The 24,380-nt window shown below is 43.6% G+C and overlaps 1 protein-coding gene across 1 annotated transcript in view; it reads left to right on the top strand.

Moving 5' to 3' along the window:
- LOC134456252 (transketolase-like) overlaps positions 1 to 17,468 on the top strand; it is a 25,318-nt gene extending 7,850 nt beyond the window's left edge. Inside the window, exons 6-15 of the mRNA XM_063207635.1 lie at positions 5,103 to 5,294; positions 5,796 to 5,914; positions 7,366 to 7,562; positions 8,187 to 8,351; positions 10,212 to 10,368; positions 11,356 to 11,486; positions 11,838 to 11,921; positions 12,363 to 12,456; positions 12,888 to 13,010; positions 17,235 to 17,468. Coding sequence (XP_063063705.1) covers positions 5,103 to 5,294; positions 5,796 to 5,914; positions 7,366 to 7,562; positions 8,187 to 8,351; positions 10,212 to 10,368; positions 11,356 to 11,486; positions 11,838 to 11,921; positions 12,363 to 12,456; positions 12,888 to 13,010; positions 17,235 to 17,431 — 1,459 coding nt within the window. The 3' untranslated portion in view covers positions 17,432 to 17,468. The remainder of the gene's footprint in view (positions 1 to 5,102; positions 5,295 to 5,795; positions 5,915 to 7,365; positions 7,563 to 8,186; positions 8,352 to 10,211; positions 10,369 to 11,355; positions 11,487 to 11,837; positions 11,922 to 12,362; positions 12,457 to 12,887; positions 13,011 to 17,234) is intronic.
- Positions 17,469 to 24,380: the final 6,912 nt, after the last annotated feature.

Here is a 24,380-nt window from a genome sequence, read left to right as displayed (position 1 = left end):
CGTAATATATCAGCATGTATCCCGAGTAATGAACAGGGGGCGTTCACCATGCTTTGCTATACTCATACGATCTGGCACCTCTGCCTAGGGGAGGACTTTTAGTTTGTAGTAGAACAGAACAGGCCTATGGGTGATGTGTGGCTTTTAATAAAGAAAGAAAAAAGGGAACACAAAAAAAAATCCCAGACGTTTTGCCATCACAGCATCCTCCTTCATGTGTGTGGCTGGTTGGTAATATGCAGTATGTCACTGCACCCCATACCCATCCCCCCAGTAGACCATAGGCTTGAGAGACAGATGTCTGTCAGTTAAATATTTGAAGTACCCTGAGGCCAATAGCCATGCGTTGAATGACTTAATCACATACGTAAATCAAGAAAGCATCCCACACCTGCATGTAATTGGTTTTGAGCCTTTTGTGCACAATAGTGTTAGCTTTGTCTTGGTCGTTTTTAGAAATATCCTAATCACAAGGCATGAGGTGTATGTTAAATATTTCAGAGATGGTTTGACTTGGCTATCCCGAGGCCAAGGGGTGTTGCTTTGGCAGCTTGACTGTTTGCATTTCACACTTAATTTGTCGTTAATTTGCCTGCCATCTCACCTGAGGTGTGTGGGAAAAAGAACATAGTAGTACATGCCGCACTAGAATGACGAGTAATCAAAAAATGCTTGACAGACCTGTGTGCCTGCTCGGGGGAGGTTAAAGTCCTCTCGGCTATCGCACTACTGCCTGTCACTCGTCTAGACCTGCGACCCCCGCAATACACACTCTTACACAACGCACACGGACACATGAACACATACGCACATGTGCACACATGTACACACACGTACATACACGTACACACACCACCCTCTCTCTCTCTCTCTTTCTTTCTCTCTCTCTCTCTCTCTCTCTCTCTCTCTCTCTCTCTCTCTCTCTCTCTCTCTCTCTCTCTCTCTCTCTCTCTCGCCACACACACACACTTAGATACACTTCACTAATTACTTAGAATGTGCTGAGTCTATCACAGTTTCTTCTGTTGTCTAAAGACTAGCGTGTCCACTATGACTCTATGACCTGCTATCACACACATGTGCATGTGCTATATTGGAACTGAAAGCATACATGGGAAGAAACGTAATGTTTGGTTTTCACATTAGCATAATTAGCATCACATTTGGGCAATTATACTTAGGCTATACTAACACGTCCTTTGCAGTGTTTTCAGCAAACATGTTTTCATTCACAAATACAGGCAAAATTAACCAATGCATAAAATTGTGCGTGCGTGCGTGCGTGCGTGCGTGCGTGCGTGCGTGCGTGCGTGCGTGCGTGTGTAAATGTGTATGTGTAGCCTATATGAGTGTGTGTGTGTGTGTGTGTGTGTGTGTGTGTGTGTGTGTGTGTGTGTGTGTGTGTGTGTGTGTGTGTGTGTGTGTGTGTGTGTGTGTGTGTCTGTGTGCTATTTTTTGGGTTTACTACTCTATGTGCATGTATTTGAATGTGGGTCATTTCACGTGAAATCAGACGCTTTGGGACCCGACCGATCCGGATTTCAATCATACTTGATGTGCCTTTTTAGTAGCAAGGTAGCACCCCAGAACTGCATTGGTTTGAATCTGACACTAATATTAAGGGAGAAACAGACTAGGAAAGGTTCACATTTTAGGGTAGGACACTATACATTCAGCCTTGAATATATCAGTCAGTGTTAGTCACAAAAAGATGCCTGTAGTATTGTTTGAAAGCTCTTTTCTGGCTCTACATATTACACAATCAGCTTGGAATAGAACAACTCTCAGAATATGAATTATGATAAATTGAAAAAATAAAAATTGAATATCTAAAAAAAATATATTTTAAAATGGCCAGTTCCTTGTCCAAACGTAGCCGGCAATGTCATTAGCAACACCTCAAATGCTGGTGTTCGGTTCTTTATTCATTTCAGAGAGAATTTGACTCACAAATATGGCATCATACAGACCACTTACTAATAATATGGTAATACCATAGTAGCATCACATGACAAAACAAAATCAAAACAAACATGGTCAGTTTCCATGGTCCCAGGTTTCAGAAACTAAGGCAGATGTCCATTTATACACACCAAATGATATGTGAATGTTTGAACATTCCTTCTCTGTGTGCCTGTGTCATCTTCCCTTTACCGTACTTTAAAGAGATAATCAATGGCTACACTCTCATTTTGTACTCTACCAGTGCATTTGAAGCAGCAGCTGTGTCTTTTGTAGATAATGTATAAGTACGTCCCGTTGCAGTTAGGTTCCACTACCAGAAGCACATCCTGATGATCCATGACAAGTCTATCTGGTCTGAAGGGAAAAGTGAAGGATGGAGATGATCCATGAGGATGCAGGAAGTTCAGTTTCACCTCTCCAGTGCTCAGCATACATTCCTCAACACATGCTAGCCACCAGTTGCCATCATATACAGCTACAACATACCCTTTGATGCTTGAAAATGTAACACATTCCTTTACTGAGCTCACTCTTTCAACTCCTTCTCTGAATGCGGAAAATGGCCTAATGTCCATTGACAATGGGCAGAAGCTGTGTAGTTTTTGAGTACCTGGAATAGTTCTTGCAGATTCAAACCTCTTCAACAGGTTCTCAGCTTCATGATGGTGCATCTCTCTCAAGAACATCCATTGCCAGTTTGCCACAACAGAGATGTACCATCATGAAGCTGAGAACCTGTTGAAAAGGTTGGAATCTGCAAGAACTATTCCAGGTACTCAAAAACTACACAGCTTCTGCCCATTGTCAATGGACACAGTGGAAGTTAGGCCATTTTCAGCATTCAGAGAAGGCAGAGTTGAAAGAGTGAGCTCAGTAAAGGAATGTGTTACATTTTCAAGCATCAAAGGGTATGTTGTAGCTGTATATGATGGCAACTGGTGGCTAGCATGTGTTGAGGAATGTATGCCGAGCACTGGAGAGGTTAAACTGAACTTCCTGCATCCTCATGGACCATCGCCATCCTTCACTTTTCCCTTCAGACCAGATAGACTTGTCATGGATCATCAGGATGTGCTTCTGGTAGTGGAACCTGTTACTGCAACAGGACGCACTTATACATTATCTACAAAAGACACAGCTGCTGCTTCAAATGCACTGGTATAGTACAAAATGAGAGTGTAGCCATTGATTATCTCTTTAAAGTACGGTAAAGGGAAGATGACACAGGTACACAGAGAAGGAATGTTCAAACATTCACATATCATCATTTGGTGTGTATAAATGGACATCTGCCTTAGTTTCTGAAACCTGGGACCATGGAAACTGACCATTTTTGTTTTGTTTTTGTTTTGTCATGTGATGCTACTATGGTATTACCATATTATTAGTAAGTGGTCTGTATGATGCCATATTTGTGAGTCAAATTCTCTCTGAAATGAATAAAGAACCGAACACCAGCATTTGAGGTGTTGCTAATGACATTGCCGGCTACGTTTGGACAAGGAACTGGCCATTTTAAAATATATTTTTTTTAGATATTCAATTTTTAATTTTTCAATTTATCATAATTCATATTCTGAGAGTTGTTGTATTCCAAGCTGATTGTGTAATATGTAGAGCCAGAAAAGAGCTTTCAAATAACACCACAGGCATCTTTTTGTGACTAACACTGACTGATATATTCAAGGCTGAATGTATAGTGTCCTACCCTCACATGCGAACCTTTCCTAGTCTGTTTCTCCCTTAATATTAGTGTCAGATTCAAACCAATGCAGTTCTGGGGTGCTACCTTGCTACTGAAAAGGCACACCAAGTATGATTGAAATCCGGGTCGGTCGGGTCCCAAAGTGTCTGATTTCACGTGAAATGACCCATGTGTAGAAAGGGTGGTGATATAATGTGGGGCTGGCTGGTATGTGTCCATGTCTTATGTCCTTGGGCATGTAGCAATAGCATTCCGGGCATGAAGATGTTAATCCAGACTGGGACCAGGTGTCTTTGGAATCACACATCTCGGAACACGGCTCCTCCCGGAATGCAGCGCTATTCTTCCCGGGGCTGAGGCGGAATGCCTGCCGTAATACTGCCGTGTCTCTGCCGATCTTTGCACTCTAATACAAACGTGTCTATTTGACTGGAAAGCTGTCAGAGCGTATTACTCTTCAGTAGGCTCTCTCTCTCTCTCTCTCTCGCGCTCTCTCTCTCTCTCTCTCCCTCTCTCACTGTCACTCTCACTTAATGTGTGTGTGTGTGTGTGTGTGTGTGTGTGTGTGTGTGTGTGTGTGTGTGTGTGTGTGTGTGTGTGTGTGTGTGTGTGTGTGTGTGTGTGTGTGTGTGTGTGTGTGTGTGTGTGTGCACGTGTTTGTGTGTGAGTGTGTGAGGGAGAGGGAGAGAGAGAGAGAGAGAGAGAGAGAGAGAGAGAGAGAGAGAGAGAGAGAGAGAGAGAGCTGGTGTGGGTAAGAGAGAAGCAGAAAAGAAAGAGAGCAGTAGCATGCGTGTGTGCATGTATTTGAGCACATGTGAAGGGGGGTGGGGGAGAGAGATGGAGGATGATGGAGATATTGATTGTGACAGACAGATAGGGAAACAGCAGATAAGCAAGTCTATATATACTGTGCATTATGGGTCTGTGGGTGTTCTTTTTTTCAATGAAAGATCCAAAAAGAGAAATAAACAAATTTAAGAATACCTGTATAGCTGTGTTCTCAGAAGCTCAAATCAGCCCAGTGCAAGGCAAAGACAACAAAAAAAGAAGTATAGGAGGACTATTACCATGCCCTTTCCTCCATCCATACATCCTTTACTTTTGGTTATACTGTTGGCTATTGGCTGTTGGCTGGCTTAATAGAAGTCTTAAATTAAGCAATGTTTTCCTACCCACTCCCTTGGTACCTCACCAACGGTGTCAGCTACAGTGTCTACTGCCTGCTGCGATATGGAGAGATGTCTTGAATGAAATGAGAATTACCATGCCACTCCCTCAGTCCCTTCATTATCTCTTCCTGGTCTTTGTGATTGGCCGCTACCATATGTACTGCATGTGCTATCATATATATGTATGATGTGATGTACTGCTTGATTAACACCTCAACATGCCAGTTTACTTTGTCATGCTTCTTTGTCTTTGTGATTGTCAGCTACCGTGTGTACTGCCTGCTGGGCGACGGGGAGATGTCGGAGGGGGCGGTGTGGGAGGCCATGTCCTTCGCCTCCTACTACCAGCTGGATAACTTGGTGGCCATCTTGGACATCAACCGGCTGGGCCAGAGCGACCCAGCGCCCCTCCAGCACCACATGGAGAAGTACCAGAAGCGCTGCGAGTCCTTCGGGTAAGTGTGTGTGTGTGTGTGTGTGTGTGTGTGTGTGTGTGTGTGTGTGTGTGTGTGTGTGTGTGTGTGTGTGTGTGTGTGTGTGTGTGTGTGTGTGTGTGTGTGTGCTTGTGGGGGGTCAATGACATTTTAGCACAAGTCAGGGTGGTGAAACTAAAGCTAATGTCACTATTGTAAGTGTTTTTGTTTTTAGTGCATTATCTAAGAAACATATTCTCTGCAGTACATTAATTACCAATTGCTCATTGATTTATGGGCATTAGCTGTCGTTGTACCACCTGACATCCGAGCCCCAAAAAAACAACCATGGTAATTTTGCCAAAATGTTCCAGATGTGTTTAGCATATTGAGTCTGAGTTGGGAGGTGCTCAGAAAGCAAGCACTGAAGCATTCACTGAGACAAAGCCAATTATTTCACCAAAGATATGAATGTAAGTGTGTTGGTTTTTTAGGGTAATTCTTGAACTGATTGTAAGACTCTGCCATGTCCTCTTTGTGCAGCTGGCACTCCGTCGTGGTGGATGGCCACAGCGTGGAGGAGCTGTGCAAGGCTCTGTCTCAGCCTCGCCACCAGCCCACCGCCATCATCTGCAAAACCATCAAGGGCAAGGGCATCCCAGGTACCGCCGAAGTCAAACATCACACGCTGTTGATATTATAGCATTTTGGAATGAGAACAAAGACATTGCTAGAACATTTCAGAGCTAGACAGACATTCTTTTACATACAGTATATTCTTTAGCTGCATTATAATGAATACTCAACCATTCCATTGAGGAATGAAAACAAAAACATAACTACAACATTACTATGATCACTACATCATTACTATGACTATAAGCTTTACTAATGTATTGCAACCATCTTGTGATGTTAGAACATCCAGGACTAGGACATTGCAGCTGCCCACATCTTCCTTTAGTGGCTCTCACACACATAGCTCTCTTCAATCCTTTTGGTTAAGTAGACCTGTATCCTCACATGCCTGTTGAAAAAGTGAGTGTGTAACCCATAGCACCACCATAGTGTCTTCATTGCATATTATATTTTGCTACACAAATTCTGTCAGGGAGCTCACTGAAGTCTTTGGTTTCCTGCAATTTATTAGCAACCAATCAACTCCTCAGCAGAAATGGAAGAGCCAGTGTGGACATATTGAGTGTCCATACTGCATGTGGACAGTAAAGCAGTTGACCACCAGTCTGTTGAATGTACTGATTACTTAAAAAAAACAAAAACCCTTCAGCCATATGTCTGCAACGGCTGTCTTTACACGCGTGTGCAAGGCATTTGGGCTTTGTGTGAGGAACAAAGGGGCGGCCGTCTGTGGGATCATGCGAGGCTCTGCCGGCTTTGGGGCCTGTGCTTTAGAGCATTAGAGGGCGGCAGCTCCACTCATCCTGCAGATCCAGGAGCCCCCCTCTGGCCTCGCTTAATCTGGCCTTAGATGCAGGACTTCAGATGCAGGGTCCTGACCTGTTGTTACAGCTATTGTCTGAAGGGTGGAGGTGTCTTGCTGCCCCTCTCTGGGTTTTTAGGAAGAATGTGTGCATTGTCTCTGTATGTATTCTCTGTATGTATTGTGTGTGTGTGTGTGTGTGTGTGTGTGTGTGTGTGTGTGTGTGTGTGTGTGTGTGTGTGTGTGTGTGTGTGTGTGTGTGTGTGTGTGTGTGTGTGTGTGTGTGTGTGTGTGTGTGTGTGTGCGTGCGTGTGTAACATGTATGTGTAAATGTGTTTGCATGGATGTCATATAGATATGGTTTAATGTCTGAGTACATACGTGTGTCATCCAATGTACAGCATTGTATTCATAATCACATTGTATGACTGTGTGAAGTGTTTTTGTATTAAAGTGCTAGGATGTGTTATTGACTGGAAGAGAGAGAGAGAGAGAGAGAGAGAGAGAGAGAGAGAGACAGAGAGACAGAGAGACAGAGAGACAGAGAGCATGCATATGTAAGTGATTGTGTGTGTGGATGGTTTTGAATACAAATCACATCCCCTGTTACTGCATACATGTGTGCCCTCTGTAATGCCAATGTATTCTACCCCCACCCCCACCCTCCCCCAGCGGCCGAGGACAAGATGGGCTGGCACGGCAAGGCTCTGCCCAAGGACATGATGGACAGCGTAGTGAGGGACCTGCAGACCCGCCTGCAGCAGACCAGCAAGCAGCTGTACCCGGCCCTGCCCAAGGAGGACACCCCGCCCGTCAGCCTGCGCAACATGCGCATGCCCAGTGCCCCCAGCTACCAGCCTGGAGACAAGGTAATAAAGGACATGGGGGAGGTCACACTGGGGCAGGGAGTTGGAGACACACAGAACATACACATCAGATGCAAGACGGACTTGGTGAATAGTGGCAGTCATGCTGAACAGCGGTAGGAGTTCAGATACATAAGGTACACAGATGCAAGTTATATCAGCCAATAGTAGTTGAGAGTGTAATGGAAGATGTGCAGGGTATTTACTGATTACTTTGAGCCATGGGTTACATCCTACACACCCGTTCGAACTGGGGTATGCAAAAGCGTCCTATATATGGGGAATTATATCAGCCAGTGAAATAGAATAAATGTTGAATTCACAACTCAGAAGCACAAAATTCAGAAACGACACAATAGTATGTTTTATTATGCAGTCTGCTGATGAAAATGTATACTGGATTAAAATTCAGTCGATATCAGCGCTGAAAAAAGGCCTGGTTTGCGGTATTGTAGTAGTGATTTTGAATAGTTTTATTTGCACATGATTTTCTAATTATCATTCATTGCACATGGTATAATACTTACGTTATTGCACTTGATACAAACTTAACATAATCCATGTCAGAGCATCTATCCAGATATGAATAAGTGATGTGTGAAATGGCTGTGTTGTGTTTGTGGGCAGATTGCCACGAGGAAGGCTTATGGCATGGCCCTGGCCAAACTGGGACGCTACAACGAGCGCGTGATCGCCCTGGACGGAGACACCAAGAACTCCACCTTCTCCGAGATTTTCAAGAATGAGCACCCCAACCGCTACATCGAGTGCTACATCGCTGAGCAGAACATGGTATGAGTGCCTGTCCTGTAGACCAGGAGTACACACACAACATTCACATGAAATAATCTAGGTACAGGACCGAAACGTAGAGTACAGAAACTTTATTAGTACAGCAGCAAAAACAAAGGACCTTGCAAAAATCCAGCATCTATTATAGACAAACAGAAAAGACAAAAAACAAGGAGCTCTCATATATACCTGGAAGTTTTCAGATAATGAAAGAAAAAGTCTGCGACACCAGTAAACTCCCCTTTATATCTCGAACTTGTGCCCTTTTTCTGACATGTCTTTATTTAAATGAGTGTCTCTCCTCTCCTCCCCTCCACTCACTGTCCTGTGTATTCACGGCTGTTATCATAGAGTTCATACTGCAGTCTATACAATGACACACGTGAGCCAGTGTGCCCTGCAACTATGTTAGGGTAAATTCTTTTTTTTTAAAAGATCTTTTTTTGGTCTTTTAGACTTTATTGGTGACAGGACAGTTTAAGAGAGACAGGAAACGTTAGGGAGAGAGAGGCGGTGGAGGGTCGGCAAAGGACCCTCTCTTCTCTATAGTTTATGAAATAAAATTGCTCAAAGAAGAGGAATAAACAAATCTAACATTGTAGACTTCGTTTAGCTAATGAACGACATGATCAAGCATAAACCAAATGAGAAAATATGAGTCATGCGTCATTTCACATTATGCCATTTCATTAAATATTAAGATTCTCTGTGTGTTTGTGTGTGATTGCATAATTCATCTACTCTCAGCACAAATGCGCTGTGCAGGTTTTTTCCATCATATTCCTGGGTCTGTTTGTGCATCACATTGCTTGTGATTATGTTGTTCTGTACTACAATCCTCTGTAGAGTTAATACAATACACCACAACATACACGTGCACACACACACGCGCGCGCGCGTGCACGTGCGCGCACACACACTATCCACTTGTACTCTGCCAGATTGGCCAAAAAAGAGGGGAGGAATACACACACACACACACACACACACACACACACACACACACACACACACACACACACACACACACACACACACACACACACACACACACACACACACACACACACACACCATCCACTTTACTCTGCCAGATTGGCCAAAAAAGAGGGAAGGAATGGGAGGGGTTTAGTCTGGCCAGAAACAGGAAATTAAATCTCCCTCTTGAAATGCCATCTGAACAAGGTTCAGTGCATTCAAGATGTACGCACATCCAGAGATGAGGCACATTTCTAATAGACATATGAAGTCTCTGGAAGAAGAACTGAAACTGAAAATTGAATGTGTCTTGCATTTGTCTGAAGATGGTGTATTCAGTAGTCTGTTCCAAACCTACTGTGAAACCCATGTGATTGACTGCCCTGTGTCTAAGTTATTATGAGGCAAAGTGAGGCCATCTGTGCTAGATTAGAAACTGTGCCCAAATGAGAGGATTACAGCAAAATAGTCACAGATGTTCATCGAAATGAAAACTGTCTAAAATGTGGCACGTATCAGCCATTATCACGGTATTATATGTCGTGCATGTTTTTTTAAACATAGAGACTGATTATCTTGTCCATGCCTTACCACAATATTTCAACCATGCCTCTTCTCTCCTCTCCTCTTATCTTCTTGACTTTCTGCTTTTCTCCTCTCCTCTCCTCACCATCCCTCTCCTCTCCTACTCTACCTCTCCTCCCCTCTCATTTCCTTTCCTCTCCTCTCCTCCTCCTCTTCTGTCCCTTCCCTTCCCTTCCCTTTCCTTTCCTTCCATGTCCTTTCCTTTCCTTTCCTTTCCTCTTCTCTTCTCTTCTCTTCTCTTCTCTTCTCTTCTCTTCTCTTCTCTTCTCTTCTCTTCTCTTCTCTCCTCCTCTTTAGGTGAGTGTGGCTGTGGGGTGTGCCACTCGTGACAGGAACGTGGTATTTGCTGCCACCTTTGCCACCTTCTTCTCTCGCGCCTACGACCAGATTCGCATGGCGGCCATCTCTGAGAGCAACATCAACCTCTGCGGATCCCACTGCGGTGTCTCCATTGGTCAGTCTAACATCATGTGACACTGATGTCACCTGTCCCCTCTCCCCTGGATTTTAAATCACCCTTTTAATTTGACTTTTGATCCCCAACCTCTGAATGGAAGTTTGTTGTTCTGTACTGGCCGATTGAACCCACCGTTAGAGACTTCAGTGGAACATTCACCTCTCTCTGAGTCCATGAATCAATCAATTTATCAATCAATCAACCAATTAACCCATCATGTCATTCCCATCTAGTCAGTCAGCCTCGATATAGTACATAGTATAGAATGAAAAATAAATCCAACACATTCAATATGTACCACAAATCCAAAGTAAATGAAACATTGAAAATAAAGCAAAAGATGTTCTGATTAATAATAATTCAGGTATAATATTTTTTTAAGCAAAATGTAGTTTGATTGTAAGATTATCTCACACCTGATGAAACACTATGTTGCCTCAATTATGTGGTAGTATCTCTCTGTGGGTTCAATGCAGCCACTCCCATGTGAAACACCACTGTTTTGCCTCTTGTGCTTTTAAGTTCTCCTGGAAATTCCTGAACGTTGATTTGTTTTCCGTTTCTTCACATTCTACCAACAACCACTTCATTCCTCCCTGCGTTGCGCCTCTGCAGCACTCTGTCGCTCCCTCCCTCGTTCTCCTCTTCCTCCTCCTCCTCCTCCTCCTCCTCCTCCCCTCCGTCGCTCCCTCTGTATCACGGTGGAAGTGGTCTGGAGGGCTGCACTTCCCCTTAGTCTCTGCAGGTACATTGCATGCCCTCTCGCCTCAACGCATGCCACTTTGCTTTTCAACCTGCACTTTCAATCAACATTCCAGCACCTTCTTGAAGCACTTTTATTGATTGATATTTCTGTGTGTGTGCGTGTGCGTGTGCATGTGCGTTTGTGTGTGTGTGTGTGTGTGTGTGTGTGTGTGTGTGTGTGTGTGTGTGTGTGTGTGTGTGTGTGTGTGTGTGTGTGTGTGTGTGTGTGTGTGTGTTTAGGAGAGGATGGGCCATCTCAGATGGGTCTGGAGGACTTGGCCATGTTCAGAGCCATCCCCACGGCAACAATATTCTACCCTAGCGATGGTGTGTCATGTGAAAAAGCTGTGGAACTGGCCGCTAACACCAAGGTACTTGCATTTATGTTGTATCTTGAAATAAATATTTCACTCTAAGTTATTTCCATTAACGTTAAATAATGCACACGGTTCCACCAGTGGAACTCTGTAATTGTCACTGAAAAGTTAACTATCATAGTACTACAAAACTATGACATAGCACAATTAATATGCACTACGACTTGGTCATTACCATTCTGGTAATCAAATTTATAACGGTGCGTCTTAACGGGTTTAACAGAAACATTGTGTATTTATTTCACAAACGATCTTCATGAAGATTTAAGTTGGTATTTTTTGCTTGTTGAGCCTGATATAGGCCTACATGTAGATCTTCTATTGACACCTTCCTTTGTGTGACAGGGTGTGTGCTTCATCAGAACCAGCCGCCCAGAGCACACCATCCTCTACAACAACAACGAGGACTTCCATGTTGGACAGGCAAAGGTACTGCTGTTGGTACCATTACACCAACAAAACTAGCCTCTGTTTCATTGCACTGTTAAATGTATACTGTGCCATTTACCATTACACCATTTGTCATACATTATGTAGTATAAATACATTGTAAACAGTACACATTTCATTATACATTTGAGTAAAGTGTTGTTATTCGCAGTTCATACATTGGAAATAGTAAAAAAAAAAACAGTACGCATTTCATTAAACATTTGAGTAAGGTATTGTTATTCGGGTTATGTGTCACCATCTCACATTGTCCTATCAAATAAAGACTTGAAAGCCCTAAATAATAAAAATGAGAAAAAGCAGGTGTTGTGTGCCAGTAATAAACATGATGATGATGATGATGAAGAAGAAGAAGATGACGATGACGATGACGATGATGACAATGATAAATGATAACCCCCCCATCACCCCTCATCACAGGTCGTTTACAAGACCAATGATGACCACGTCACTGTGATTGGAGCTGGTGTCACTCTGCATGAGGCTCTGACAGCTGCCGAGATTCTCAAGAGAGGTACGTACTGTATGGAGCAGAGTGGCTCTAGTGACACCTACGGAGCTACTGCAGAGCTGCAATTGTTCTTTACATTTTATCATTTACAGTCTTTATTACCTAATGTATATTATCAAGGAGGCTCAACGTTGTAAAAGGTGAAAGTGATACAATAATGTACACAGCCAGGAATATAGAAGCAGCCTTGCCCTCACTACAGCCCCATACTGCTATTGCATTTGCTAGTTATGTGAATGAATAAAGCCTGTTGTGGGAATGAACTACATGTTTTAAAGATATTACTTTACATACCAATAATGTGTCAGACTTTTCCTGTTAACATAATTCTGCCACAATGTTTCTGGGGATTGCAAGAAAAGGTTACTTTCCAGGCGTGTGGTTTGAACCACCTCTGTCCTTATAATAATAAAATGATATGTTTGTGATTTCAGAGAGGATCAACATCAGAGTGATCGATCCCTTCACCATCAAGCCCCTGGACTCCAAGACCATCATTGATAATGCCAGGGCCACTAGGGGACGTATTCTCACAGTGGAGGACCACTACTATGAGGGTGAGTATCTGCCATATAACATATAATACATAGTACAATAATATACAATACACTATGTTCATAAAGAGCGAAAGTAAAGAAGGTCAAGAAGGGAGAGAGCGAGAGAGAGAGAGAGAGAGAGAGAGAGAGAGAGAGAGAGAGAGAGAGAGAGAGAGAGAGAGAGAGAGAGAGAGAAGGCCACAGTAGGCTATTTGGGTGGAGAGTGAGAGTGAGAGAGACATACACTCTCAGAAATAAAGGTATAGTGAATACAATAATAGAACCCGGAAACAATGGGCCAATGGAACCTCTCTCTCTCTACTCTCTCTGACTACTGACTACCAAGTCGTTTGAGTCACGGCCAAGGCCCTTTCGCTGTCTTTGTCGATATCTATACCTACGTATATCCATATCTACACTCTCAGAAATAAAGGTACAGAACTAGTCGCTGTGGCAGTACCTTCAAGGGGAGTACCATTGTGTCGCTTGATTGGTACCCCAAAAAAGAGGTGCGTTCAGTTTCTTGCAATGTCGACCAATGTGCATCTGTCACCTCTTTTTTGAGGTACCACCCAAGCAACGCAATGGTACTCCCCTTGAGGGTACTGGCACAGCGACGAGTTCTGTACCTTTATTTCTGAGAGTGTAGATATGGATATACGTAGGTATAGATATCGACAAAGACAGCAAAAGGGCCTTGGCCGTGACTCAAACGACTTGGTAGTCAGTAGTCAGAGAGAGTAGAGAGAGAGAGGTTCCATTGGCCCATTGTTTCCGGGTTCTATTATTGCAAGGGAAATCCCCCTTTAGGCAGACCTAGGCAGACCTAAGGACTGTTCTATTCAATGCTAGGAGCATTATGACACACCCTTTTAGGCAGACCGGAACCTGGTCACATTAGGTGCCCATAGAAACCTATTATGTTGGCATATCTCTATATACTTAAAGAATCTCTGCTGTAGTGTTCCAGGATCCAGAATCCAGCCCGAGGTCATTTCTAGAGTCTCCTCCATCTCTCTCCCACTCACTTCCTCTCACCATCTCACACTGTCCTATTATATCACATAAAGGCAGAAAAGCCCCTAAAAATAAAGAAAGAGATGGTGAAGAGGCAATTCCATGTGTAGTGCATAAAAGCAGAGGAAAAAGAGAAAAAAAAAACAGAAGGGATGAATATGGGAGTAGAGTACTGTGAAAGAGGGAGGGGTATTGGTGACTTACCGGTGGATGAGGAAACAGAGAACAAAGAGTAGACAAAGACAAAGGGAATGAAGAATGGAGGATGGAGGAGATGAGAGAGAGAGGGTTGCTGAGGACAGACATCATGCAGAGGAAGAAGAGGAGGAGGAGGAGGAGGAGGAGGCAGAGGAAAAGCTCTTTGCTGTCAGTGTTTCTCAAATCCACTTCTGCCCTTTGGGCTTCCTCTGACCTATATACAGGAGGGGAAATTGTTTCCAAAAAACTCCCTGCATGTGTTGCCCTGACTATGAGCACACAAGAGTTGCGCTTAGTGTGTGTGTCTGAGTGTGCATACTTGTAGGCCACTGCCATCATTGCGACTATGTGTGTCTGTGAGTGAGTGAGTGAGTGAGTGAGTGAGTGAGTGAGAGAGAGAGAGAGAGAGAGAGAGAGAGAGAGAGAGAGAGAGAAGAGAGAGAGAGAGAGAAAGATAAAGAGAGTGTTGGTGCCTCGGGCAATGTGAGAAAATGTTTCGCCACCCCTACTATTCCTCTCTGCCCCTCTGCCTGAACTGAGCAGACAGGCACAGGAGAAGCTCACAGGGCCAGCCGGCTGTCATCACATCGCCTTCACCTTAGCAAGCCCACCCAAACATCACCCCCCTTGACACCCCCCCACACATCCAAGCCCCATCCCTTACACCCACCACACCCCCCCCCCACACACACACACAACCCCCTCATATCACCTCTGTTAGCATCCCTATCCAATACTTCTCCTCTTCCTTACCACCCCCCCCCTAACCTCCACATTATCAACCCCTCCCTGCTTCTCAACAGCTTTACTCACTCACCCATCCCCTTTGCCAGTTAGGCATCATGAATAGTGCATAGTGACAGGTGAGATGGCGAGGGCTCTGAGTGGGGAGTGGTGTGTGTGTGTGTGTGTGTGTGTGTGTGTGTGTGTGTGTGTGTGTGTGTGTGTGTGTGTGTGTGTGTGTGTGTGTGTGTGTGTGTGTGTGTGTGTGTGTATGTGTGTGTGTGTGTGTGTGTGTGTGTAGAGTGGGGATGGGTGTGGGTGTTAACTTGGCAGGGGTGGGGGGTCGATCTAGAGAGAGAGAGAGAGAGAGAGAGAGAGAGATACAGGAGGTAGGTGGAGAGTGACATGGGGCATTAACTTGGCGTGGGTGGGGATCAGTATTGAGAGAGAGAGAGAGAGAGAGAGAGAGAGAGAGAGAGAGAGAGAGAGAGAGAGACAGTGCGAGAGAAAGAGAGAGCGAGAAAGAGAGAGAGAGAAAGAGAGAGAGACAGAATGTGAGAGACAGGGCCACAGGAGGTACAGCGGAGGTGCCAGTGGGGGGTTGTTGTGCGCGTACAGTATGTCAGTGGTTGGAGGCAATGTCTCAATGCTCCTCTCAGTGGCATATACAGTAAATAAAGAGGGGGAAGGGGCGAATTGGGGAGGAAGAGAGATTGCTTGGGTTGGCACAGTGGGTCATGGGCACTGCATCTCCCCCACCCCCCGTTGCCAGGGTTACTGTACACAGTGACCTCTTCTGCATCTCGCCCGCTGTGCTGAGGGCGCAGGCTTTAGGCTTGTCCACGCCGCGGGGGGGAACAGCTGCTGTTGGCAGAGGGTCTTGCGTGTGTGTGTGTGTGTGTGTGTGTGTGTGTGTGTGTGTGTGTGTGTGTGTGTGTGTGTGTGTGTGTGTGTGTGTGTGTGTGTGTGTGTGTGTGTGTGTGTGTGTGTGTTCGTTGTTTGCCCACACAAACAGAAGGCTATATGTAGGGCTGTTGCACTGTGCATTAGGGGGTGGATATGTTCATATTTGGGCATACAGTATATGACTATTTTATTTTCATATTCCCTCTCCATTTTTGGTCTTCTGAGTTTTTGTGTGTGTGTCCTTGTGTCCGAGTCCGTATATGAGTGAGTGTATGTGTGTGAGAGAGAAAAAGAGTGTGTATGAGCGAGAAAGCGAGTGTGTGTGATAGAGAAAGAAAGTGTGTGAGTGAGCGCGCACACGCATATGGGTATATTCCCAAGAGGTACATGCATAGGATGGCCTCACGCTGGGAATCAGTGAAGCGTGTAGGTGTGTGTTGAGGAACTGATGCGACGGGGAGTCAGGGGTGTATGGATCTCACAGACAGACCTGTCAGAGCACTCAGCGTCATATCACCAGTGAAGCGAGTGGATATTACTGTACACGTCTTTGTACTGTAGTCAGCACTGCTGGGGGTGGGGGGGGTGTGGGGGCGGGGGGGGGGGGGTTGGGGGGGGGGGGGCAGGACTTGAGGATAAGTGGTCATTATCCTAATTAGTGATGGACAGGACGCTGGGCGTCAGGAGAATGGGGAGTGGCAGACAAAGGGTTAAATGATATTCTGAGACCATATGTATTACAGACACAATGGTACTGCTAATAGGGCTAATATGATTTAATATTATCATGGCAACAAAATACCACTAATGGTGATGTGATAAGAATACAGATATTACAAAAGTATTTTCTTTGTGAAACTCAAAACATAAGTCTTTAGTCAAGAGGCATGCAACTGATTGTCACACTACAAATATCCCATGCAGTATCTTTTTTTCTCGCTATTGTTTGCAAATTGTATTGTTATGGTTTGTGAACCTTTAACAGGTATAATTAAGTGTTATACTGTAGATTTTCTTGTTGCTGGTGGTTAATAAAAGGGCCTAAATGGGTGTGACTTTCCACTGAACCCAATTCTTTCTCTTAGCCTCCTGGTCTCCTGGTCCAGGATTGTAGCATAGAACCTAACCTCACATAGATTCTGGAAGAAAATCCCTATGAACCGTCTCTACTTTATAAATCGTCTCTGTCCCTGTTCCTTGTCACTAATAGACATGCTACTCCACAGTGTCCTCTGTGGTGGTGAACGAGCTCCAGTACACACTATACTATAGTATGCACAGGGTTGATGAGAAACCAGAGTTTTTACTTGTTTCAACTCTTTTGTTTGTGCTGACCTGTGTTGGCTCTCCCTCGCGGAAGTGATGACTTTCTGATGGCTAATGGACATGCTATTTCTCCAGGTGGCCTGGGGGAGGCAGTGTGCTCCGCTGTGGTGAACGAGTCCGGGTTTGTGGTGCATCGCCTGGCTGTGGCCCACGTGCCACGCAGCGGCAAGCCCCACGAGCTGCTCAAGATCTTTGGCATCGACCACGACGCCATCGCCCAGGCGGTCCGCAAGATGCTCAGCACCTCCCACAACGACCACAGGACAACCTAAATATTCAAACCTTGCTAACCTCAAAACAAACAAGGGAGACACATCTTACCTCTTCTCGACACGCTCCCTCAATTTGAAAGAGCAAAAAAATGTCACTGAAACGATTAAACTTTTTAAAAAAGGGAAAAGAAAGGAAAGGAAATGTAGTTCTTTTGGTAAATGTCATTGATGTTGTTTGAACCCCCACCCCATCCCATCCGTACCCTCACCCTCACCCAACCAAACGGACCTCACTCACTTCAAGTGATCATTCCTGAACTACCCTATGAGTTTTAACCTGTCCTTGTTGTACCCCTAACCCCTAAGGAAAGAGTAACGCTGTAGTGTTGAGTGCACAGTGAAAGTTTTTTGGAGTAACCTTTGGAGTCGTTTTTGGAGTCGTGTGGTTTTCACATTTTTGAGATGATGCCCAGACACAGACCCCAGCATTCGGTGTCCTCCCCTCCCCTCCCCCTCTCCTTTCCCCACTTTGATGCATTTTGGGGTTTTTTGTTTATAGAACACTGTTTTTAGACCCTTGTCCTAACTGGGATAATACACCAATAAAGTGATGGATTCTTCACATTAAACTCAGGAGAATGCTCTGCTGTGTCTGTCGTGTCGTTTCTTTGCTCGAAAAGAAATTCAAATTTCTGAAAAAATCAAAGCGTAAAAACCCCCTGCAAACTGCAGATGGCAAATCTGGTAGTGCTCAGCAGTTCTACCCATTTGTACCAGTATAAAAACAAACTAAAACAAAATTCTGGGGACCAAACAGTCATAATCCTGTAAGGTTAGTTAAAAGATACATTACCTTGCGTAAATTTCTGCAAGTACGTAAAACTAGGTTATTGATGGTGATTCTTAAAGTGTACACAACTTTATTCCACTTGCTTATTTGTTCAATTCACCTGAGAATCTTTAGAGTAGACTTCATGTTTCCAACCAAATGTAACATTAATCACTGATTCTTGAGAAAGTGGCTAAAACAGGTTGGAATCTTGAAAGAAAAAAACGAAGTGAATTACAAAATAATATGGTATCTCCTCGTAGACAAAGGTCTTGGCTTTTCAGAAATGCACAAGGCCAATCTCCCCATTTTGAATTTTTTTCAGAAATCAGGTTTTTCTCCGATGATACCTTGTTTTTTGTCAACACCGTCAGACACAATTAAAAGCAATAAAAAGTGTATTGATTTGGTTGCATACGTATCTGGAGTTTTTAAGTGGTTATGTGTGTTTTTTGGTTCACACATACGCCTTTAAATGTTGAAAATTCACTTTCATTCTATTTTAATACTGTTTCATGTGTTCTAATTTAAAAATATGTGCTGTCAGACAATGCTTACTTAATGCCTAAATAGACCAAACAATTTTTTGTAATTTCACAAATATTCGTGTAGGCTTAAATTTGCTATTACATTGATAATTCAACAACTCCAAAGGAAAAAATTGTAAGCACATTCATTTAAAATGTCCAAAACTCCTTCTTACGGTGGTGACTTTAAGAACTGACGGTGGTGACAGTAATCTGAGGGTGGTGAAAGTGACCTAATTATTACCTACATTTAGCAAAATAAATAGCCCTCTCAAGTCAATGACAGCTAGCATAAACACTTTATTTTTGTGTGTGCACAGTATGTTTGTACATGTGTTTTTTCTTCATTTGTTAGATACTCTAGGAAGTAGGCCTAGATTATTGAAAATGTGGCATAAACAGGTTTTAAGTTGTTCAAAACCAAAATATAGAGGTGTATTATCATAGATGAATGTCTTGGCTGTGCAGTGAATGTAGCTCCCCATGTTTTAAATTTTTCATGAAATGGGCTCTTACTTGGTTTTGTCAACAGCGTCAGACAGAATTAGAAGTAAAAATAATATTTTTACTGTATTTAAGTGAATTACTTTTACAATTCAACATAATTGTAGATACTTATTGGAAGCATATTCTTAAAACTTGTCAAAAACATGTAAAACACATGCTTTTTTGTGAACTACATCAGATGTCACCACCGTCAGGTTTTGTGACAAAAAACCCTCCAAATGCACCTCAGTGGAGGTTAGAGTATAAGTTTGGGTCACAATTATTACTAACATGTCTGGTAATGTTTCATTAACCAGCACAATTTAGTAAAATATGGAACAAGAGGATGAGCGGAAGAAACTCTGACGGTGGTGACATCTGACGGTGTGAGACAAAAAAACACTCTTTTACATATTATGCATTTTTTGCTCACATTAGCCACTTCGTTTTCGCTCTGTTTCTTAGGGGCTTCATGCCGCTTCTGAAAAAGTATATATAATTAACATTAATGGAACATAATACTATTAAAACCCCCGACGGTGTTGACAGTTTATGGTTGGGACAGTACCAGTGTCCAAGCAAATTAACAAATTGAGGAGAAAATAGTAAACTCACAGGAGCCTCAGTGATGGTGAAGTATTCAGTAGAGCTAAAGGTTTGAAAAGGGGTCCTAAGTAATGACAATGACCTTGTGCATACCTGATTTTATTGTCTTTAAAAAAAAATCTGACGGTGGTGACTAATATGCTGGACACACTTTGAGCAATCAGAAAATAGTAGTAAATATTGCTTTACATGCACTATGTGCATATCTGCAGAACCACTTCAATATGGACTTTCACATCATGGTGATATTATTCAATAATATCAATGATTTTTACATTTTAAGTCAATTGAAATGATGATGTCTGTCCTTGGGACAGCTGTTTTTACAGGGTGTGGGCAGGTTTATAGCCATGAAAAGTAATAAAATTACACTTAAATATTTCAAACGACTGTACATTTGTGTAACAGACCCCTGGGTCTTTACCTGGATTCATTTTGTTCATGAAAATGTAGTTTATTTTCAACAGAAATGGCAGTTTATTGCTGAGACATGTTTTAGCCACTTTCTCAAGAATCAGTGTAATGTGTTGGATGGATTAGAGGATGAAGTACTCTACCACACGGCAGGCAAAACACACACACACACACACACACACACACACACACACACACACACACACACACACACACACACACACACACACACACACACACACACACACACACACACACACACACACACACACACACACACACGTTCATTCAGCTGCACTGTGCATATTTCATGCAAGTTAATTATTGAACAGCCCAAGCATTAGGTAGCCCCAACAGCATGTGTGTGCATGAGACTACACAATGCAGTCCCATTCTCAAGTAATTTCACTCACTTTCACACAAATTAAACCATGTACATACTGGACATCACTACAGCAAGGACGCATCTAGAAATTCACTTATCACTAACAATTCACTAATCATTAACTCATTAATTATTTTCATACATTGATAACCATAACAACATATAAATACAAAGTAATTTGCCATAATTCCACAATTGCTTCTTTCATTTGCACAATGGCATGCTTCAAATCCTAGTCCTTGACACGGCCTCATAGCAGTAAGCAAAGTCGTCTAGATGGAGATCTATTTTTACACATCCTTGCACTCAGACTGTCTCCTTCTGTGGGGCAAAATGGTTCCTTCTGCCATAGAGAGTAATGCCAGTCGACACTCTACTAGCATAGATGCATTCTCCCGTGTCGTTATTCTTATTATATCTGCATTTCCCCACTCACAGGAGCATCTTTGCAATTATTGTATTAATGGTGAGAGCTACCACCACTGTGGTGCTAAAGCTGTTTGTAAGCCCACCACAGAACAGATGCCATTTGAACACACACACACACATACACACACTCACACACGCGCGCATACAGACACACACACACACAGACACACACACACACACACACACACACACACACACACACACACACACACACACACACACACACACACACACACACACACACACACACACACACACACACACACACACACACACACACAGACACACACACACACACAAATAGGTCTCTTATAATGACCCTTTCCATCTGTAAGTCCCTTGCTGCTCCCCATCTCCCATATACTGTAGCTGTAATGGTCCTCTCCTCCTAACATGGTATGGTATGGGATTCTAATGTTTCCTCCATCCATGCAATCATTTCACTACTCTTACATCATGCTTCTCTTTTTCAGGTGACCATCACAAACACACACACTCCGTGACTTCATTCAGCAGTGTAAAGAGCTTTTCACACACCACGGCAGACATATAATCATATAATCATAATGGATTTGTTTCAGGCCTTAATAAAAATTGCTGCTCTGCCATGGAATTGAGGAAAAGTTGAGGCATTATAGAGCATCGCTGGTCCAATGTTTAGGTCAATATTTATCTGTAAATGAAAAAAACCTCTGTCTGTGTGTCTGTGTGTGTATGTTGTAAATCGATTTGTTGCTCAAAATTGCTGGGTGAGACATGCTTTCATTGCTGTTTTAATCTCTCGTTCTGCCTATCACACAACTCAATGCCTCTGTATCTACTGATTCCTCCATGTGTCAGCATCAACAGGCTCTAAACTATCTTACTGAGAGCTTCTCAGTTTCAGCCCGAGAGTCTTTGGCAATAAAATATTACCTGTCCTGCAGACAGGTTTCCAATCATGTGAGTTTGCCACGCTTTTGCTTTGTTTCATTTTTCAGAGCACTACTCATCCCTACACAGTTTACAGTTGTGCAATTCACAGTGTATCGGAACACATGTAAACTCTAGAGTGCATTCACATTCCCCCTCTGCATAAAGCTAGATTTGCAGCAGCGTGTCCTTCAGGTGTTATAGGCCTACTCCATTCCATGACGTCCACGCTCAGTCTGCAGTCCACTATCTACCCCACCCAACCTACCCATCCACCATGGCCCTTGGCGACAGTATCCAAACTAAGGCAGCGAGCAGCTCTTAGAAGAGGCTCCACCCCCAGCCCCTCTCCACGCAAACATCCACCATGTTCTGTGCGCCCAACCACATGCTCAGCTCCTCCGCATGGCCAAGACAGACACCACTCCATCAGCAGATCCCCTCTTTCATAATGGACAGGCAGAACGATGCAGAGTGGGGAGTGGAGGGGTGGGGTGGGGAGGTGTTAATGATGGACAAGGTGGGGGTGACAGACAGACGGGGAGACAGACTGTTGGGGCTGGGGGCAGGTCAGGGGCGCGGGGGGGGGGGGGGGGGGGGGGGGGTGGATGGGGGAAGTGGTCGCCTGCCACATGGGTTTGGAGGGGGGCGGGGTTCTGCAGGCTAGGGTCTGTCACATGTTTTAAACTTCTCCCTGGTGTTACCCTTTAAGGCATTTTCCACACGCACCCATGTACGCATCACGCATGCACATATGCATCTTTGCAACTATTGTATTAATGGTGGGAGCTACCTCCGCTGTGGTGGTAAAGCTGTTTGTAAGCCCACCACAGAACAGATGCCATTTGAACAAACATGCGCACACACACACACACACACACACACACACACACACACACACACACACACACACACACACACACACACACACACACACACACACACACACACACACACACACACGCACGCAAGCACATACACACACACACACACACACACACACACACACATATGTATAGCGTGGGTTTAGACCTGGTGTTCATGTAAATTAAAACAGTAGCCAATAGTATTCATCATCACCACCCTTCTCTGTTCTGTCTTGATTCACAGCCATCAGATAACGGCATGCTTAAGCAATACGCTCAAGACATCTATTTTTAATACAAATGCATTATTCACAAGGTAAATGCATTTATTATATAATGTAGTAGGTATGGATTGGTTACACGTCAGCACTACAATTCCATATGTCAGCAGGTTAATGCTAAGTCAGATTCAGGCAAACGCACCATGTGAATGACAGGTGTGTGGCCAGTAAGCAGTGGGCAAGTTAATGGCCTGTAGTCGCTCCGTAAGTACTGACTAAGGAAGTGCTGCACCTGATTGCGGGAGAGATGCAAATCCCCTTTTGCAGTAATCTTCTCCAGTCGCTTACTGTCAAAGTTCGTCAGTGATAACTCCCCCTGTGAAGCCACACAGTTACACAATTGTCATATTTTAGCAGGAATTAAGGGATTGATGTAAGAACAGAAAATATCATTGTTTTGTCTTTGTGTCTTAATAACGCATTATGTGCTGTTATAACAAGTAATAAACTCTTGTTTGAGAGTTTATTTGCTTTAATATTTGACAATGTTATAACTGCATGTATGTTATTTTAGAGCCTGATCTCTACTTGATATCTTCAAATATCGTCAAAGACCTTTATGTGTCTCCTTCATGAAAGGGGACACACTCTATAATGTGTCCACCTGCTCTCCCTCCAAGGACCCTTATATACTATAATTTCCTGCTTTGCTTTGCCAGCTGTTCAAAACAGACATGTGTGTGATTTATTTTTATGTAACTAATCAATATTACACATGTGCACACATTTTTACCCAATCAGCTGTTGTAGAATTTATTTGGGCGCTGTTGAAAGAATCACACCACTCATTGTACTACACTGTCCTCTAGTGGGTTGTCAACAAACTGCACAGAGGGAAATTATCATACCAACAATGTCCAATCCAGGCTGCCGAACACCTAATGCTTCAATGTCTTTTCACTCCTCACTTGCAGAAATATCCACATGAATCTTTTTTTCTCAGGTCAGTCGACCAACTACGTCTAGTGGTGCCCTAGACAGGCTGCATCCTCCTAGTGACACAACAGCGTTGCTGAAGGCCACAAGCAATACAAATATCGTTTCTGAGCTCTGGAGCAATCGGGAATCCCCACCATGTCGGGAAGCAAACAACCAGTAGCAAACCAAGGGAGGCGGCTCAACCATGCCGTTTAGGAAATGTTAATTGTTATGCTCTTGGTCAGACCAAGTCTCGAAGAGATTTGTAAATCGATGATAATCAGTGGTGCCCCCCTCCAGACTAAAAAGTAGGGGGACCAGGCCTTTGCACTCAGTGGCCCCAGAGCGTGGAATGA

This window comes from Engraulis encrasicolus, chromosome 10 (genome assembly GCF_034702125.1).
Source record: "Engraulis encrasicolus isolate BLACKSEA-1 chromosome 10, IST_EnEncr_1.0, whole genome shotgun sequence".
In the NCBI taxonomy this organism is placed as follows: Eukaryota; Metazoa; Chordata; class Actinopteri; order Clupeiformes; family Engraulidae; genus Engraulis; species Engraulis encrasicolus.
The sequence above is the reverse complement of the archived record's forward strand: the minus strand, read 5'-3'. Positions and strand labels throughout refer to the sequence as shown.